The sequence below is a fragment of the Monodon monoceros genome, unplaced genomic scaffold (assembly GCF_005190385.1).
Source record: "Monodon monoceros isolate NGI ecotype Baffin Bay Population unplaced genomic scaffold, NGI_Narwhal_1 Super_Scaffold_7, whole genome shotgun sequence".
In the NCBI taxonomy this organism is placed as follows: domain Eukaryota; kingdom Metazoa; phylum Chordata; class Mammalia; order Artiodactyla; family Monodontidae; genus Monodon; species Monodon monoceros.
In genome coordinates, this window is record NW_021703784.1 from 36,736,466 (window position 1) to 36,757,637 (window position 21,172).

The 21,172-nt window shown below is 36.0% G+C and overlaps 1 protein-coding gene across 4 annotated transcripts in view; it reads left to right on the forward strand.

The window, feature by feature from the left end:
- MTMR2 (myotubularin related protein 2) overlaps positions 1 to 21,172 on the forward strand; it is a 108,531-nt gene that overhangs the window by 52,426 nt on the left and 34,933 nt on the right. For all 4 annotated transcript variants that reach the window (XM_029207588.1, XM_029207587.1, XM_029207590.1 and 1 more), the window contains 5 exons: positions 9,185 to 9,260; positions 15,452 to 15,546; positions 15,702 to 15,812; positions 18,242 to 18,343; positions 19,411 to 19,494. In XM_029207588.1, coding sequence (XP_029063421.1) covers positions 9,215 to 9,260; positions 15,452 to 15,546; positions 15,702 to 15,812; positions 18,242 to 18,343; positions 19,411 to 19,494 — 438 coding nt within the window. In that variant the 5' untranslated portion in view covers positions 9,185 to 9,214. The remainder of the gene's footprint in view (positions 1 to 9,184; positions 9,261 to 15,451; positions 15,547 to 15,701; positions 15,813 to 18,241; positions 18,344 to 19,410; positions 19,495 to 21,172) is intronic.

The window sequence follows — 21,172 nt, forward strand, 5'->3', positions numbered from 1 at the left end:
AATTTGGATGTACTTTCAAATATGTAACCAGTAAGATCCATCCCAGACGCCAGTCTGTGCCTCTTCAGAGTTTGGTTTGTATGATTCATTTGCATACTTTGTGGTTTGTCAGTGAAGTATAAAAATAGAATAAAGTGAAATTGATGTAAAATAATTTTCTTTAATAGAATTATCCAATGAAGAGTAAGTTCATTTTTTTCTTCACAGTTCTAGTACATAAAGAAGCTGTGAGAGATAGTGTATAACTTCTACAGACTCATTTTTCCCTTTCAGGTGATTATAATTTAGTGTTTTGCAGATTTCAGAAAAATTATTTCCTATCTTTCTGTCATCTAACATTCCATGTGAAAACTGACCCATAAACTTGCCAACTTCCAGATCATCATTATAGACAAGGTTTCTGAATTTCCTTTATAGTAATTTCCTGATAAGAGAGAAGGAGAGAAAGGGAGGTAGGTTAGAGTTGCATGGAAAGTTACTGAGCATTTCGAAAATAGTTTGATAAAGAGGGCATGGAAGAAAACGGGGGGAAAAAAAACATGGTTGGGAGAGAGCAAAACTGAATTATGTTTTAGGAATAAAAAATTATACATTTCAATCTGTGTGTTTTTTTCCACCAGTAAGATTTTAATGTGATCAGTACACTTTTCTTGATAGTTAAGAAAAGGATTAAATATTGTATTAGGTGCTAGTAAAGAGCAGATTTTATATAATCTTATCTATTGATATAGCATATAGCCAGAGCTCTTGAGGCAGGCCAGCATCTAATGCGTCTGATAGTAACAGAATGGATAGCCACTTAGTAACATGACTTTGGTCCAGTATGAGAAAGTGTTTTATGTATTCCAGGGGGTTTCTTCTGGGGGGAATTTCTCTCTTCCTCTCATATCTGAGGGTTATATAACTCTTTCTCTGCTGAAGACAGTTCCATGTGAATGCTGACAAACTTAATGAATCTGTCTGGCTTTGCTGTCTTAGTTTCTCTACTGTCATTTTAGGAAGGTAGGACTCTGGTGTTTCTGAGTTGACCTCTTGTTTTGACCTTAACTCCTTTCTTTGTTTAATCTGCATTTCTTTTTTCATTACTGACATATCTGAAATGCAATTCTCTTCAAGTAAAAAGCAGCCTGTATTACTCAATAATTGCTTGTATTGTTTTTAAATAAACCTAGGGTCAAATTTGATCGCTTCCTCCAACAAGCTATTTCATATGCATCTTTATTTCTCCTACCACAGACTAATCCAGGATTTTGATATTTCTGTCCTAGATTATTATCCTTTCATCTTTATCATATACAGTTTTGTGCACCTTTATGACCATGCTGTTTACCTCTATCAGAAACCTGCAGTGGTTTTCCTTAACATGACTGGTCAAGTTTAAAATCCTTACTCTCCCCACTCCCCCCATATTTTATTATAAACATTTCCAAACACACTATTGAGTTGTATCAATTCTCTATATATTCAGTATTAACCCCTTATCAGATATATGATTTGCAAATATTTTCTCCCATTTGGTAGGCTGTCTTTTTTTGTTGTTGATGGTTTCCTTTGTTGTGCAGAAGCTTTTTAGTTTGATATAGTCCCACTTGTTTATTTTTGCTTTTTTGCCTTTGCTTTTGGTGTCAAATCCAAAAAATCATTGCCAAGACTGATGTCAAGGAGCTTATCCTTTATATTTTCTTCTAGGAATTTTATGCTTTCAGGTCTTACATTCAAGTTTTTAATTCCTTTTGAGTTGATTCTTGTGTATGGTGTAAGACAGGAGTCTATTTTCACTCTTTTGCATTTGGCTGTCCAGTTTTCCCAGCACTATTTGTTAAAGAGACTGTCCTTTCCCCATTACATATTCTTGGCAATTTTGTTATAAATTAATTGACCATAGATGAGTGGGTTTATTTCTGTGCTCTCTATTCTGTTCCATTGATCTATGTGTATTTTTTATGCCAGTACCACACTGTTTGACTACTATAGCTTTGTAATATAGTTTGAAATCAGGAAGTATGCCTCCAGCTGTGTTCTTTCTCAAGATTTCTTTGGCTATTCAAGATCTTTTGTGGTTTCATACAAATTTTAGGGGTTTTTTTTTTGTATTTCTGTTGAAAAATGCCAGTGGAATTTTGATAGGGATTGCTTTGAACTTTCTGTTTTTAGTGTTAAAATTTACCTCTTTTTATATTGTGTATTCATGAAGAAATTATACTGGCTCTAGTTATTTTTAATAGTCTTTTCCTTTAAACTATATAATGTTGAAAGTTATGTGGTTAACACACCATCCTATTACAGAATTAGAATTTTCTGAACCTCACTGTATATTTACCTTTATCAGTGAATTGTATATTTTCTTGTTACTATTAGTGTCTTTTCATTTCAGCTTGAAGAACTCCTTTTAGCATTTTTTGTAAGGTAGATCTAGTGGTGATAATTTTATATGGCTGATCTAGCTTTTATTCATGTGGAAATGTCTTCATTTCTGAAGGATACCTTTGTTGGATAGAGTATTCTTAGCTGGCAATTTTTTCCTTTCAGCACTTTGAATATATCATTCATTCCACTCTCTCCTGGCCTGAAAGGTTTCTGCTCAGAAATCTGCTGATAGCCTAATGGGGGTTCCTTTGTAGTTTACAATCTTTATCTTACTGCTCTTAGGATTTTCTCTTTGTCTTTGATTTTTTTTTTTTTTTTTTTTGCGGTATGCGGCCCTCTCACTGTTGTGACCCCTCCTGCGCAGGCTCACGGGCCCAGCCGCTCTGCGGCACGTGGGATCTTCCCGGACCGGGGCACGAACCTGTGTCCCCTGCATCGACAGGCGGACTCTCAACCACTGCGCCACCAGGGAAGCCCTGTCTTTGATTTTTGACAGTTTGAGTATAATGTGTCTTGGAGAAAATAATTTTGAATTGAAACAATGGGGGATCTATTAGCTTTATGAACTTCAGTGTCCAACGTTCTCCCCAGGTTTGGGAAGTTTTCAGCCATTATTTTTTTTTAATAAGCTTTATTCCCCCTTTCTTTCCTCTTCTCCTTCTGGAACTCCAATGATTCTGCTATTGATTCTTTTGATAGTGTTCCATAGATCATGTAGGCCCTCTTTATTCTTTTTCATTCTTTCTTTTTTGTTCTCCTCTGACTGTGTTATTTCAAAGTTCCTATCCTCTAACTCATGGATTCTTATCTTCTGACTGCTCTGTTCTGTTGTTGATGCTTTCTTTTGCATTCTTCATTTCATTCATTGAATTCTTCAGCTCCAGAATTCATGTTTGGTTCTTTTAATGATTTCTGTCTCTGTTTATTTCTCATTTTGATCATGTATTGTTTTCCAGATTTTGTTAAATTGTCTCTTTATTTTCTTGTAGGTCATTGAGTTTCCTCAAATGTCTGGTTTGAATTCTTTACTGGATAAATCACAGATCTCTGTGTCTTTGCCTTCAGTTACTGGGGGATAATCATGATCTTTTGGTAATGTCACAGTTCCTTTATTCTTCATGTTCCTTGTAGTTTTACATTGCTGTTTTGGCATTTGAAGTAAGTTGCTTCCTCCAATCTTTACTAGCTGAGAGATACTTTTTGTTGATCCTACTTGTGTCCTGGGGCTTTCTGTGACCTTGTATGGGTACATCAGCTCCACGCTTCTTGCTCCCTCTGGTGGCAGAATTGTTAAGCTTGTATGTCTTCTCTAAATCTTACTGTGACCCAGACTGGCTGTTGGTTAATCTCCCTTTCATTTTCCAGAGGGTGGCGCTACAGCTCAAGATTGTGGTTTCTCTCTTTCCCATAGACCCTGGCTTGCTTTCTATGTACACTGCCTGTCTACCTGAGCTTACTCTCACTGTTGTTGCCCTTGGAAATGTGAACAAGGAGCTGGCTGCAGAGTGGGGACGGTCTGGATGTGGCCTTTGGGGAATTGGGAGTTCTGGTGGGTCAGATTAGGGGACCTTTGGATGAAGTTTTTCCAGTGACTCATGGTGGCCTTCCTCCTGGAGTCTAGAATGCAGAGAACCACATCCATTTAATGCCCTCTGGTATTCTTACCTACCTCTTCCCTGAACTCCTCCCTTCCCCCAGTCACGGAGCTCTTGCTTTAATAATACTCTGAGGCTGTGGGAGAGAGGTGGGTTTCTTTAGCAGTGTCCCCACAGCTGGGAAAGCTGTGTGCTTACTCATTGTTTTCCCTTTTCCCCAGAGGGATTCCAAACCTTTTTCTCCAGGCTGTGCCACATTGGGGGGAGGGGTGATACTGGCAAAGGTCCTCTTACCCTAATGGGTCCAGACTTGTTATTTTTTTGTTGTTGTTCCCACTGGAGTGCTGGAACTTCTTTAGAAACCTGAACTTCCATAAAGCCTTTCTCATCTGTGGATATTTGCTCATGTCATTGTTTTCTAGGTACCGCAGTTAAGAGGGGTTGGAGTCAGTTCACAGGCTCCTGCTGGTTCTACAGCCTGTATCAGGTTCTGTCTGCTTTTTACACGATGCAGTGGTGGGGGAGACTCCTTCTAGGTCCCTCGGCATATGGTGCTGGATTCCATAGCTCCCATGGGGACACTTTTGTTCGTGGATAGATACCAAATTTTAGAAGTTAAAGGACAATGAAAATGAGGGATGCCTTATGCTACCATGGAGCTAGCATCACTTCTCTTGCTGCTTTCTTTAGAATAGTAAGATGCTTGCTATTCTGTAGCTAAGTCTAGAAGTTAGTAGGTCAAGAGTTAGAGAGATACATGGTTACCTTTATGACATGCTGTCTCAAATATTAATCCCGGTGTATTTTAGAGCAGAGGAATAAAGCACCATGTGAATAAGCCATTGTGAGAAGAAACAGTGCAAATTTATGTTGATGCTTCTCTTGAGTGAATAATAAGTATTTCTTATATTTTAACAGCATCTTGCAAATCCCTTTATGATGCAGCTGTCTCATTTCATATTCACAAGCCTGTAAGGTGGATATTAATATTACCGTAATAATATAAATGATGAAACTAAGACTCAGAGGTTAGTATGGTGGCTACTGCCACCAAATGGGTTTTCTTTTGTGTTTTTTGGCTGGAAGGCAGTTAGGATATAAAAAACTTGTCTTCACTGGGTACCACAAATTTCTTATATATAAGTTTTAATTTTCATTCCCCTTTTTCACCTTAATTACTGCCTTGGGTAATTTTTTTCTGTTTTCAAAAGCAGGACATGTGGGTTACATTTTTGTTGACTTGGCATATCTGAGAATGACTTCCACATTAGAGAGGTCACAACATTTTCCTTCAAGAATCTGATAACATTTTCTTATTGTCTTCTAGAATATGGTTTTACAGAGAAATTTGAAGGTAGCCTGATTTTGCTTTTGTATGTAAATTCTTTCTCTTTCTAAACATTTTTGTCTATATTTTCACAGTTTGTCTTTTAATTACAGTTCAAAAATTTTTGCTGAGATACACCCATATATGTCTGTTCACTGATTTTTATGTGGAATATGATAAACTATTTCGATCAGCAAACTTAGAAAATCTTTACTCATTTCAAAAGCATGTTCTTCAGTTACATATTGGATTGTTGCTTCTATCCTGTTTTAATTTTTTCCTTTAGGGAATAGAATTCTTTTATTGGTTATCATCTTCTCTCGTGATTTTTATGTCTGTTCTTTTCTACAAATTATTAGAGGGTTTTTCACGTTTGCCCTGTACATAAATGCTGTCTTCTGAATAATCCATTCAGTTCTTTATTAACTCCAGCACAGATTTTATTTCTGCTGTTACATTTAAATTTTTTTGTAGTAATTCCTTATTTTACCCATTTCTCTTAGTTTCAGTCTCTCCTTTCTATTCCTGTTTCCTAGGGGATAGGCTGGTTTCCTTTTGGGTATGCCATATAGTTTATACATTGTTTCTACTAATGCTTATAGGAATATTTTCAGAGAACTGCTCTTTTTTTGAGCTTCAGGCTGATACTACCTTTTTCTTGTCAAACAATCTTTTTTTTTAGGCCCGATTTTTTTTTTTTTCTCTTCTGTTTCATTAAGGATAGATTGGTTCAGAATCAGTGTTTGCCAGTAAACAAAGGGTCTGGATTGCCCTTGGCCTTGCTTTGTGTACTTGTTTGAGTTCCTTTCTATATCTTGAGCTCTAAAGTGAGTTGTTCATGTATAACCTCCAGTGTATGCCTATTATTAAAAGTCTGTCATCTGGTGCAGATTTTCCAAACAAAGCTGTCCATCTTGCTTCTCTTCATTGTCTTGTTCTCTGACATTCTAGTCCAAGAGTATATGAGAGCCTATGATTCTCAACATGCACTGCTTGCATGCGTTTCCCTGTGTCTTTTCTCACTTTGCAAAGCTTTACTTATGAAGATTGTACCTCGTCATGCACCTGTGCCTCTGCCAGAACTGCCTTTCTCTCCACACCTGTCTACAACACACATATTTTCTGGGGTTTGCAGCTTCCTTCCGAGTACAGAAATATAGAAAGAGAGGAAATCATGGGGAACAACACTGTAGCAACTATAAGAAGGTATACCTGTGCAATAGAGAACTAGTGCCCAGCTTTGGAAGTGACATAATCATTGTATTTCCAAATCAAGTGATAGACAGTGGGCAAAGGATAAAGCAGATTCCCTTTATGTGATCTTTCACATGTGTAACCTTGTTTGGTTTTTTCAGTACTGTGTGTTAGTTATTATTCATATCTTTTGATCTAATTGTTTTCATAATTAGTAGAAATTCTTACCAGATTCTGGCAACCTTGTTAGTCTAAATTTTTACTATTATTATTAATTTTACTGTTATTATTTCTATAAATAGAAAATACTTATTAATTATATATTTTGTGTCAACACTGATGTAAATGCTTTAAGTGTATTAACTCATTTAAGTTATAACAGCCCTTTTGTGGCATACTGTACTTATCACCATTTTATAGGTGGAAAAAATGAGGCATAAAGAAGTTGAACACTTGTCTAAGAGTACTTAGCTAACATATAGCACAGTCAGGATTTGAAGCCAGGAAGTCTATATATTTGCATAGTGCAGGTTTTTATCCTGTTTTTCTGCATCTTCATGGGCTCGCCCTTTCTCCTTCATTCCCTACTTCTCTCTCTTCCTTTTTTCTTAAGTTTCTTTTATGACTGCATAAAAGACTATATCAGGAACTGGCAATGAGATACCATTTAAAAATATGACGTTTTTTGAGTTTTAGAATGTGGAATATTAACAAAGTATGTATGTGTGTATATATTTCAGCTCTTTAGGTATTGCACTAAGGTGTCTTTCTGAAATAAATTTAAAAATTTTCAAAAGTATGAATTTGTTTAGATTGCAAATTTATTGAACAGAAGTAATTTGTTCTTTGTAGTTCTTCCTTTATTTGCCTTAGGTGAGCATTGGGCTGTGGCAGTAATGCCTAACCCTTTTGTGTAATCCTCCCTCAGCACCTAACTTAAACTAGGGAATGACTTGACTATCAGTAAGAATTAGATTCATTGCATTAGTGCTGCCAATATGGGCACCACTAGATAGATGGCTATTGAACACTGGAAATGCGCCTGGTCTGGTTGAGATGTGCTAGAAGTATAAAACATACTCTGGATTTTGAAGGCTTAGTATGAATAAAAGAATATAAAATATCTCATTAATACTTAAAAATATTTATTATGTGTTGAAATGACAATAGTTTTGACTTACTAGATTTAATAAAATATGTTATTACAATCAATTTTTGACTTTTTTCTTTTTCTAATGTGACTATAAGACAATTAAAAATTACATATGTGCCTCGTGTTATATTTTTATTGGGAGTTCAAAATTGTATAAGTTATGGTACCTCTTCTCTAGGGGTCTGGTACGGAAGAAGACAGGCAATTAGAGTGGTGTGGTAAGTGCCAGATAGGAGCTCACGCATGGCAGACATCTAACTCAGTTTTGACGGCCTGCAGAAGGTGACCTTTAAGGCAGTGGTAATGCCTTGTTTTTTCTCCCTTTTACCTTCTTTTGAGGACTCTTAAGTCTACTTTTTGGATGGAAGGAAATAAAAGTCAAAAGCTATTTAAAAAAAAATTGAGAATCTTTTTTCTAGTAGTATTGGTTCTCAGTCTAATGAAACAAATTGAGGTTGAAGTAGAAGGCCTGAGTCTGCTCACAGAGACCACTGCTCCGCCCTCCCCCCAGACAGGCTAGGACAACCAAATGGATGGTAGTGCCTCTTGCTAAGTATGGAACACAGATCAATTTTAAATCTGTTGAGTTCACAGTGTCTGTGAGACATCTAGATGGAGAGGAACATTAAGCAGTTGGATGTATGGAACTAGAGTCCAAGAAAAATCTCAGCTGACAATGTAGACTGAAGTTAGGTAATGTCATAGATAAGGTATGAAATCAACAGGAAGTGAGTAAAGTGAGAAATGGACGAACCTTGAAGAAATAGGGAGGGTTGAGAAAAGGGCATATAAAGGTCATTGAAAAAGAATGGCTAGAGAAGGAAGAGTTTAGCCAGGAGAGTGTACTTTCAAGAAGCAGGCAAGTGCAGGTAGTATCACATGTAGCTAGGAGATAGAAATAAAGACTGAGAAATACCCATTGTCTTTAATACTGAGGAAGTTATTGGGGAGAAAGCAGGTTCCCTGGAAGGGGTTGGGTTAGGTTGCAAAGCCAGATTGCAGAAGGTTGAGGAATTAATGGGAGGTAAAGGACTGGCGACAGTGAAGGTTATTGTTTAGCAGTGAAAGAGGTGAAAGGGGAGGCTTTTGGCAGTTAGCGGGATGTATCTAGCATACGACGATGACGACAATTGCGATATTAGCATACGACAGTTGCGATATTTAGCATATGACAGTTGCGTGCCCATGCACTTTTTAGCTATAGGATCTTGAACAAGTTAATTCTGGCCTCTTTTTCCTCATCTAGGAAATGAGGATGATAATACCTACCCTTACAGGGCTGTTGTAGGAGTCAGTGAGAAAACGTAGTGTTTTGTGTAGTACCTTATACAGAGTAGGCACTCAGTACATGTTTGTAGAAAAACAGCAACTTCACATGTTACACATGCCAGCATTATAGTCTTTATAATTTGATTTAAAGCAGTATATGTGATATAGTTTATAACTTTAAATAAGACCAAGCATACACAGTTGAAATTTGAGTAAAAAATTAGCCTTTGAATAAAAAAATGTTTCTTTTCTTGCTCTCTCCTCCCCTTTCCAATCCAGGTCCTGAGGGAGTCTAACAAATTAGCAGAAATGGAAGAACCACCCTTACTTCCAGGAGAAAATATTAAAGACATGGGTCTGTAATGGTATTTTTGTCGAATTTCCTCCTCCTTTGTGACTGTACAGACTATTTAGTACTCTGAATGTACAGAGAACAGGCTCACTGCCTAGACACCTCCTGTTTGGTGGACTCATTACTGCCAGCCTTCCCAGCATCCAGTGTGTTCTGTAAGCTTAAGTCTAGACCTGTTGGTTGTGTTTGGATTTGGACTACTGGGAAACATGAAAGTTGAATGATATTCTGCTGCTTTTCTGGTTTGCTTTACTTTCACTGAAAGTAGGTGACTTATTTTAAAAACTGTTGCTGAATTTCGTGAAAGTAAATTTCATTATTTTGAATTACTGCAGTAAGATAGTGGGTTGCATAGATAAAAAAATTGAATTGTCACTTTGTACAAGTAATTTTTCTTAAAGCACATTCTCTCTGCTTCTTTATTTTTTCCTACTTTGAATAAATTTGTCAATTTTGGATAAATATATTTCATCACCATTGCAAAGCAAGCCGTTTGCATGTAGGTGCCTTTCTTTGTCCAGCCTAAATAACTAAGCATTAACTTATTGTATGGACTGGAAACTGGAAACATACTTTTAAGCTATTTTTTGGTCCTCATGCTTTTATTTTGTTCCACTTGCGTGGTGATCTACAAAATACCCATAGCTTTTTTAATTTTTAAGATGTTTATTTATTTATTGAAGTATAGTTGATTTACAGTATTAGTTTCAGGTATACAACATAGTAATTTGATATTTTTATAGATTGCACAACATGCAAAGTTGTTATAAAATATTGACTATATTCCCTGTGCTGCACATTACATCCTTGTAAATTATTTATTTTACAATTGGTAGTTTATACTTCTTAATCCCCTTGACCTGTTTTGCCCCTTTCCCCACCCCTCTACCCTCTAGTAACCACTAGTTTGTTCTCTGTATCTGTTTCTGTTTTGTTATATTTGTTCCTTTGTTTTTTTAATTCCATGTATACGTAAATGGTACGGTGTTTGTCTTTCTCTGTCTGACTTACTTCATTAAATATAATACCCTCCAGGTCTATTCATGTTCTTGCAGATGGCAAGATTTCATTCTTTTCTAGGTGTCCATTAACAGAGGAATGGATAAAGAAGATGAGGTATATATAGAACTACCGTGTGACCCAGCAGTTCCACTCCTGGGTGGAAAAAAAAAACCCAAAACACTGATTCAGAAAGATACATGCACCCCAGTGTTCATAGCAGCATTATTTACAGTTTCCAAGATATGGAAGCAACCTAAGTGTTTGTCAATAGATGAATGGATAAAGAAGCTGTGGGGTGTGTGTGTGTGTGTGTGTGTGTGTGTGTGTGTAAAATGGAATATTACTCAGCCATAAAAAGGTGAAATTTTACCATTTGCAGCAACATGGATGGACTTGGAGGTCATTATGCTAGGTGAAGTAAGTCAAAGAAAGACAAATACTGTATGATATCTCTTATATGTAGAATCTAAAAAGTACAACAGACTAGTGAATATAACAAAAAAGAAGCAGACTCACAGATATAGAGAACAAACTAGTGGTCACAGGTGGGGTGAGGGAAGCGGGGAGGGGCAATATAGGGGTAGGAGATTAAGAGGTACAAACTGTTAGGTATAGAATAAGCTACAAGGCTATATTGTACAACACAGGGAATATAGCCAGTATTTTAGAACAACTATAATGGAATAAAACCTTTAAAAATTGTGGATCGCCATATGTGCACCTATAGCTTACATAATATGGTACAGAAACTATACTTCAATTAAAAAACAAAGAAAAGAAAAAATTGTATGCTTGTGTTCGTAAAAGAACTCTGTAAAGAAATAACGTAAGATGATTGAAAAAAAGATGTGGTATGTTTATATATTTATATATATACAATGGAATATTATTCAGTCATTAAAAGAAAATACTCATAGCTTTTGAGAAATAAAGTAATATATAGGAGAATACAGTAGATGGTTTTTCAGTCAAAGTAAACACCACCTTTCATTTGATTATCAATCATAATTTTAAAAAGCACTTAATAAATGCATAATTTCCCCTGGTCACATGTCATTTCCTTGTGTAAAAATAAGCAAGCCAAAGGGGACCTATCCCTTAAATGTGTTGTTATTGCCTGAGGTACATTTAGTTCCTTCACACTTAGCATTTCTCTCTTCTTTCTTTTAATTCTTAATTGAATACCTCCACATTCCTTTTTCCCCCCCTACTCACCTCAGGTATCCTAAGCTTGTTCTGCTGAGCTACCTACTAAGTTAGGTGTTATGTGTTATTACCACTGGATATTATATAATAACAGTAGTTATCACTATTAAGTGCTTACTGTCTCATTTAATCATCCTCACAGTGATCTTCTGAGGAAGATATTAATCCCATTTTGTAGATGAATAAACTAAGGCATAGGGAGACTACCTAGCTAGTAAAGTTATAGCTAGCATTGAGACAATTTTTTTCCCCTCTTCTGAGCCTAAAGCATATGCTATTTCCACTATGATAAATGACCTTATGAAAGATTTTCAAGTTACCACTCAATCTCTTTTGTTCTCTTCCTCTCCTTTAGATAGCAACACTCCAGTTAGAACTTCATCCTTGACTCATTTCCCTTTGCTGTCTTATTTGCTCTTTTTAGTTGATCATATCTAAATTAGTAGCTTTACCTACCATGTATTTACTGATGACTCCAAAATTTGTTACTTCTAGTGTGAACCTCTGTCTTAATACGTATAAAACAAATGCCTGTGTCTTAGACACATGCCCTTGGATATTCTGTAGATATCCCTTATGCTCAGCATCTCCAAAACTGTCATCACCTTTATCTCTAAATTTACTCCTTTTCTTTTTTTTTTTTTTTTTTTGTGGTACGCGGGCCTCTCACTGTTGCGGCCTCTCCCGTTGCGGAGCACAGGCTCCGGACGCGCAGGTTCAGCGGCCATGGCTCACGGGCCCAGCCGCTCTGCGGCATGTGGGATCTTCCCAGACCGGGGCACGAACCCGTGTCCCCTGCATCGGCAGGCGGACTCTCAACCACTGCGCCACCAGGGAAGCCCCATCAGCTGCTCTTTTTTTCTGAACTCTGACATTCAATCAGTTACCAGATCCAGAGGAGTAATCTCTAAAAATTTCTTAAATGATATCTTTTTCTTTCATTTTTATGAGCCCTTGGTATAATATGTATGTACACTGAATTTCAGGTACCTATGAGAAACTTGTAGGAGTTTGGGAGAGAGAGCAGGGCTGGAAGTACATATTTTGGAATCATCAGAATATGGATATTAGTTGAAAATGAAAGGAGGAAAATAACCCAGAGAATGTATGGAGTAAAAAGAGGGCCAAGAACATAGCTTTGGTAAATGGTAGAAGAGGAACCAGGGAGGGAAATTGAGAAGGAATGAAGAGAATGTGATATATAAATTAGAGAGATCCAGACTATATACTTACCTTGTCCAAATAGTTATTTTCTTCTGTATTTTAGTTTAGGTTCTTCTCTGCATTGAGTGCTGTATCAACATCTCTACCCATTAAAAGGATACCAACCACTGGGGCACAACTCACATGGCTGTGTTCCTTGAACCTTCTCCGATCCCATAACTTAATGGACTTTCCTTCTTTGTATTACTTAGAGTATGTTTTTGTGCCTCTCTTTCTGCACAGATTGCATGCTCTCATATATTGCATTTATTTGTATATATTTTACATCCTTATAGATATGTATTCTCAAAGTCATTTTGGTCTGCCTCATGGAAACTATTATTGATTCTTTGTGAGCTCAGGGAAAATTTGAGAGGATTGGTAAACCTAAGCTCTTTTGGTACCACTAGGCAGTATCAGTATTGCGAAATTTAGAGGAATAGCTAATATATTAAATAAAATATTCTGATTCAAAGTCATCTGTATAGACTTGATTATTCTTCAAAAAATTAAATGTAATACAAAGGATAAGGCTGGTAACCTTGACTGTATTACTTCATATAGAAAAGACATTCTTAGTTGGTCTAATGTAAATCTGCAGTTTAGACATTTTTTAAAAGAGCAGTGTTAGGAACATCAACAGAATGCTTTAACAGTAGCAGCAACAGTCTCAGGATATTGTGGCCTGTGCACATCAGCAGTAGAGATGGCCCCAGACGGCAGTATTTCACCCTTTAACACCAGAGGCAGACTGCTACTTGAGTGGCTTAGCTTTGCATGATGTGGTGGAAGGAAATTTGAATTTGCAGTCATAGGAATTGCATTCGAGTCCTAATCTTAGCAGTTACTGGCTTTGAAACATTAGACAATTTGTTTTACTTCTCTGAGCCCTGGTATTCTCATCTAAAAATTGTAGGTAATTAGAGGTTTTATATTTAAAGGTTGTTTTGAAGGTTAAGGGAGGTACTCAGGTAAAAAGTACTTTATAAATTCTGAAGTGCTAGGCTGTCAGTGCTGGTTGTTAACTATTGTCGTTCGCTCTGGTTAAGATTCTTAATCACAGTCTCTCTTCTACTTGGTACAAACTCTGCTAGGCATAAATTCTCTCTTCAGAGTGACTTAGCTGCCACCAGCCTGAGGAAAAAGGATAAAAGGGACAGAGCAAAGCCAAGCCTAATGATGATAATAGTAACATAGCTATAAACCCTTGGGTTGGCCAAAAAGTTCGTTCGGTTGTAAGTAATTTTCATCAAGAGCTTTATTGAATAACGTATTCATTAACCAAACGAACTTTTTGGCCAACCCGATATCTAGTAGAGTACTTTTAATTTTGGAAGCACTTTCATGTATGTTATTTCATGATTTTAGAATAAAGGAAGTTGTAACAAAAACTTTGGGCTGGGACTAAGAGGGACATATCCTGTAGTAGAATATAGAATAATAAGACTGATTTTCTTGTGTGAGTGAAGAAAATTGGCTCTGGAAAAAATCAAGAAATGTCTTTAGTAACATTGAATAAAGCTTTCCCAGTTGAGATAAAAATTCATAAGGGCAAGAAAATGTCTGCAAGGCAAGCTTATGTATCTTTCTATAATGATTGGTTTATTTAATTTTAATAGCTTCCCTCTAAATGAAGCATTGGAAATGCATTGAAAACAATGATTCAAATAATTTAGCTCATACTTGAACATTCCTAAGGGAGCTATTTTGAAGGTTAGAAATGTTTGTTGGAAGATCAGTCTCATTTCAAATTCCTTACAAAGCGGTCAGTCCTTCAAAGTGAGGAATAGAAAGCAAAGTCAAGGAAGTTGCAATACCTTATTAAACATATTTCATGTTCCTAAGTTTTCCCAGAAGCCCCTTGAAACATTCTTAGAAATTTTTTGCTCCTAATTGTGCCTTAGTTTCTTGGAACAATAAAGATGTTCCTTTATCTGCTGCTTTGCTACAGTAATGACATAGCAGGGATTTATGAATGTTCTAAGACACAAAAAAACCTTTGTATTGGGCATATGAACTCTACCATATTAAATATTATTTTGAGCTGGTGGTAGCTGAGTTACCCTGCTTAATTAACACGTTTTAAAAAGCGATAATACTGTATAGATTCATCATTTATCATTTAATTAAACAATGCTTGTGATTATTTCTCTACAAAGTTTGACATCTGTTGTTCGGTCAGGAATATAATACCCTCTTATTGTACTGTTATTTTTTCTAAGAATCTATTTCATATATGTTTCATTTTCTGTACGGTATTTTCTGTATAAATATAATCAGGTCAGGAGTTTCTGTTATTATGTTTTAGGTATCGTATAGTTAGAGGAATGGTGACACACTAGACTGTGGCCAGAAGAAGACCAGCAGATTGGAGAGATGAGCTAGGAACTATGATTAGATGTTTGGTGACTGTGACTTGAGACATTTACTGTTGTTCCCACCTTTACCACTACTCCTCCACTCACTACTCCAACTGCCACACCTCGTCTGTCCATCAGGGAGAGTGGCCATCTTTGTTTCCTTGTGTCTGTCTCAGGGTGAAGGATGTCCCTCTGCTTCTTCAGTCCTTCCCATTTATTCTACATTCCTTCTCCGGATTAGTGTGTGGTTAGAAGCTTGGATTTGGCATTTGAGGTCTCTTTGAATCACTGATTCTGTGATTTTCTTGATCATAATTTAGACTAGCAATCAGAATTCTTTTAAGTTTTGTTTGTGAAAAGATGATAGTGCAGTTTTTAATAGTGTACAATGTATAGTAAATTGTGGGCTCTTTTCCTTTTCAGCCAAAGATGTAACTTATATATGTCCATTCACTGGTGCTGTACGAGGAACTCTGACTGTTACGAATTACAGGTTATATTTCAAAAGCATGGAACGGGTAAGGCTTGTTGGATCAGATTTTTATATGTACATCTGTATGTTGTTTGTTCATCTTTGGTCATTGTTAATTAAAGCATTTCTAGTTAATATTTTTCTCAGCTATAATTGTACAGTATCAGTTGCTCAGTTTTAATTTTTTTTTCCTTCCTTTAGGATCCCCCATTTGTTTTAGATGCTTCTCTTGGTGTTATAAGTAGAGTAGAAAAAATTGGTGGTGCTTCTAGTCGAGGTGAAAACTCTTATGGACTTGAAACTGTGTGCAAGGTAAATGTTGTAATACGTATGCAATTTTTTTTTGTTTGAAAAGCTTTCTATTAAATAGATATTTTAGAAACTTCCAAAATATCAAATGGATTTCATGCTAGAAGTGTCATTCTGGTAGAAGAAAACAACATTTAGGAGTAATAAAAAGGTGATTGGTCATGAATTAGACTTGAATTTTTTGGACTGAACCAAAGTACTCTCACATTCATTATTTCATTTTTGAGCCTCATAAAAATCTTGAAGTAAGCATGATGGACATGATTACCTTTAATTTACAAATTAGAAACATAAGGCTCTTAGCAGTTAAGGCTCATAGTACTTTGTAGTGGAGGAACTGATTGTGATACAATCACCCCTCTTTCCTATTTCTAGTTCTCATAATTTTTCTGCTTCTAAAACTATGGTGAGGAAAACTTCATGTTATAGACCTTCTATATTTTCTTATCTAACTAGTATTCCTTAATTGCATTGATACTTGAATGAGAGTTAGATTGTTATAATCTTAACATTCAGTCATAAATATTTAATACCATTGCCACTTCTAAGGTCACTGTTCTCCTTACTATATAGCCTAATTAACAGCTGTGTACATCTCACTTCTAGATCTTTTTCCTTTCTTTTGCTGTTCTGCGAGTGCCAAAAGAGTAAAAGCAACAGCATATGCGTAACTTTCAAGATCCTTTCTCATGACAATCTTAGAAGCTTTATGAATCTAGTATTAAAGCTAATGACTTAGTAATTATTTGTGTGGTTTTCCATTAAGTTGGAAGGGCTCTAAGAGTATAATAGCTGTCAGTTGTGTGACAGGCACATTGTCTCCTGATTGCTCTTCTGTGGTCTAAAGAGTAAATAGAGCATAGAATATAAGAGGACATGAAAGAGGGTGACTGAATTTTGATCATTTTAAATATAACTTTTTCCATAGAACAAGACCATTATCAATAAACCCAAACATTTGTAGGGCCCCTGCTATGGTACTTTTGGAGAGCTCTGTTTATGAATATCTCTATTTGTTGTAAAGGTATTTACTGATGAAAAACAAAGTATCAGCTTAGGTTCTCACACATTTGTTTTAAAAGGTGGTAGAGCTGGCATTCTAATTTTGGATCAGATTTATAATAAAATGTTCTACTTGTTCATGTTCTGTAGGTGCATTGTAGTGGAGTGTCTGTGTGCTCAATTTTACAGGATGCAGTGGAATAAAGCTATTTTGAATTCTGTCTAGATGAAACCACTTAAATAAAATGAATAGTCTTGAAATTATTCATAATCCCGTTTATTTTCTTAGTGCTATTAAGATCTCAGTAAGTTGGAACATGAATATCTACATTCAGCCTGAGCATAGAAAACTGCTTGAGAACAAATAAGGGAAGGGAATTTTGCTCTTTAGATCTGACTTTAGAGCCTGGATGATATCAGTCAAACTATTCAGAGTTTTTGCTAGTAGATAGTTGAAGAACTTGGGATGTGGACTGGAGGAAGACCTTTAGGCAGAGTTTGGTTCTATCAGTCTAGTAGCAGGAGCCTTATGAATTGAAGATCCAATGGAAGTGAGTCCTGGCAAGGGATTATAAATAGGCAAATGATCACCAAGCATAATGGGAATGAAGACATTTATGAAATGTAACAACAGCTAATCAGGTTTTTAATAGGGAAATTCATAACAGACATTGGGCTTTCACAGGGAAAGGACATAATTTTTTTTTTAAGATTTATTTATTTAATTTATTTTTGGCTGTGTTGGGTCTTAGTTGCAGCATGTGGGATATTCGTTGAGACACGCGGGATCTCTTGTTCCGGTGTATGGGCTTCTCTCTAGTTGTGGTGTACAGGTTTTCTCTTCTCTAGTTGTGGCATGTGGGCTCTGTAGTTGTAGCGTGGGGGTTCCAGAGCGCATGGGCTCTGTAGTTTGCGGCAAGCGGGCTCTCTAGTTGAGGCACGCGAGCTCAGTAGTTGTGGCGAGGGGGCTTAGTTGCCCCGTGGCATGTGGAGTCTTAGTTCCCTGACCAGAGATCAACCCACGTCCCCTGCATTGGAAGGTGGATTCTTTACCACTGGACCACCAGGGAAGTCCCAGGGCATAATGTTGATCGTGTGTATCAGCCATGTAATATCATGACTTCAGATATAGTATCTCTAATCTCCAGTGCCTACATGAGATGCTGGCTCCTTCAGTGGCCTATCTTTTGTTCATAAGCAGAGGGAAATTTTCTGTCCTCTGAATTCTGCCTTGTATCAGAGTGTCTTGTGTTTATTTTTGTTTCTCTCAATAAGGCATTGTAATTTCCCTGCCTCCAGGAGCTGTTGTCTATTTTTGTATCCCACATTCATTCACTTTTTATTTAATGAACAAATAGTTGCCTTATTTGTTCATTAAATAAAAAGTGAACAAACAATGATAGGTGACTTGGATCATAACTCTTTTCTAGGATATCCGGAACTTACGGTTTGCTCATAAACCTGAGGGGCGAACAAGAAGATCTATATTTGAGAATCTAATGAAATATGCATTTCCTGTCTCTAATAACCTGGTAAGAGGTTTCTCATCTTTGTAAAAGCTATATTATAATTATTGGTGTAGTGTCAAGAAACTAGGCTATTTAGAATCTCTCTGTTTACAGTCCCACTTTGCCAGATGTCTAGTTTAGGTTTAATCTATAGGACCAGCTTTTTAAGGTATAAAATGAGGAAGCTGGACTAGCTGATTTCTGAGGTCCATCCCTGCAGACTGACATTCTATCATTATATGATCTTTCTATCCAGGGTATTTCCATGATGAAAAGCTGTATGTGGTTTTCATTAGGATGTGAAATCTTTTTAATTGAGAGCTGAGAGTTAAGTCTAGCAATTTCAGGAGGGAAGGGTGGATAAATACTTAGAACTGAGTTCCTACTGTGTGCTATTAACAGTACTAGGTTTCCTCATTTATTTTATATACTCTAACTTCTACAGTAGCCCTATGATGCTAAATATTATTTATCCGTATTTTAAAGTTGAAACCAGGAGCAGGTAAACAATTGACTCAGTGGCGTAGTTAGTAAGAAGTAAAATTTAGAATCAATCCTGGTCTTCTGACTCGAGTTTGAATGTTTATCATCATAGTTGTTCCTGCTATTCTGTCTACATTAATGATAAATTAAAGTTTCTTTTTTGGTACAGATTGCAAGCCCCAAATTAAAAAGTTTATTCAGTATGTTTTAGAAAATGTAGCATAATCCTTAAAGCTGCTTAACTGCTGATATCTATGATGTCAAACTAATTAATTATATCAGAAGATGTCTTTTTTATGTAATATCTTTCATTATTTAGAAGTAAACCTAAAACAGCTACCAAAGATATCTGAAGGAAACATGGTGATATGTTGGCATTTGATAAATCTTGGTGGCAGACCTTTGTGCTTTTCTGTGCTTGAAAATATAAAAAAAAGTAAGTTTTCAAAATTATAAAACAAAAGCTAAAACAACAATATAGAGAAGAATATCAGTACTAAATATCCTTACAGATAAGTAAATGAAAACTTGGGCTATGATAAGGTTACATTTCTGATTCATTACCTTCTTAAATGTCTTTTTAGCTATTAACTCTTTACTTTTTGTAGCCTCTTTTTGCTTTTGAGTACAAAGAAGTATTCCCTGAAAACGGGTGGAAGCTATATGACTCTCTTTTAGAGTATAGAAGGCAGGTAAGTACTTTTTTTTTTGAATTTCAATATTCTGTATTCTTTTCATTACAACAAAATGTTCATTAATAGAAGTGAACAGCTTTATATAGTTTTGTGGTTTTTGTTGTTGTTTCTTTAATAAAGGCTAATCTTGATTTTTTTGATTGCCTTTCAGTTTCTTTAAACAGCTTTTCAGACTATGCCAATGATCTTTCATGAATCTTTACTTATCTGAGCGTTTACAAGTAAATCAGTTTATTGAAAAAATGTTTAATAATTATAAAAATAAAATTGTAAATATATTTACATTTTAATGTTTTTATATGTCATTTGCATTATTCACTCAGATTTTTCTTTTTGGGTATCCTATAATTTAATTCTGAAAACATTTCCTAATAATTCTACTACTTATGATTTAGCTGCACATAAAATTTTGAAAGTTCTACATTTTCAGAGGACACACTTCTACATAAAATGTTAATAAATCAAATCTGATAGTATACAAAACAGATAATACATCATGACTAAGGTGAGTTTGCTTAACATTAGAAAACCTAATAATGTGATTCACCACAGTAGGAGATTAAAGCAGAATTCTGTCTTGAGATCTGTGTTATAGTGTATCATTCTCCCTATTCTTCCTCAATATACCACTTCCCAGAGTTCCTATACTGCAATACTTAAACTCTACCAAAAATAGTCTTTATTTTTAACTTTCCACATGTTCACTGTGCATTCTTGAGAATTTTTCAGACACATTGATTGTTTCTTGGTAATTATTAGATTTGATATTCAAATTATTCTAGAATTCAAATATGACAAACATTAGGCTATGATTTTTATATTTAGATTTTAAACATTGCATTTTAATTACTATAAAGCTTCTAATTTTTTAGGTTTGTTTCAGAAAGCCAGGAAGAATAAAAAACCATCACTAGAGAACTAAAGATATCCAGATGGTTTGAAACTGATTTTGTTGCTCAATTGCATGTGGCAAGTAAAATTTAAAATTAGTTATAAAGCCATTCAGTTATAAAACCATTCAGTTATAAAACCATCAGCTGGAAAAATATGAAGCAGAATACAAAATAAATGGATCAGCTTTTAAAAACCAAGAGTCTACACGTAACATTGCAAAATTTTTGCTAAACCAAAAATCCAGTGTCAGAATTAGGTGGCAAAGCAATCAGAAAATCTAACAAATGTCTGTAGAACTGTAAAAATAAAGAATATTCTTTGGGAATCTGGGCAAAAATTGCTATCTGTTATAGTAGCATTCAACATAGAACTTTGGAAAGGAGATAACTGTGTCCAGCGAAAAGAAAGAAATTAATATGAAAAAGAGTAAGTTGAAGAGTGAGTGCGAAAAAACAACCCGATCAAAAAAATGGGCAGAAGACCTAAATAGACATTTCTCCAAAGACATGCAGATGGCCAACAATCACATGAAAAGAGGCTCAACATTGCCAATTATTAGAGAAATGCAATTCAAAACTATAATGAGGGCTTCCCTGGTGGTGCAGTGGTTGAGAGTCCGCCTGCCGATGCAGGGGACACGGGTTCGTGCCCCGGTTTGGGAAGATCCCACATGCTGCAGAGCGGCTAGGCCCGTGAGCCATGGCTGCTGAGCCTGCGCGTCCGGAGGCTGTGCTCCGCAACGGAAGAGGCCACAACAGTGAGAGGCCCGCGTACCGCAAAA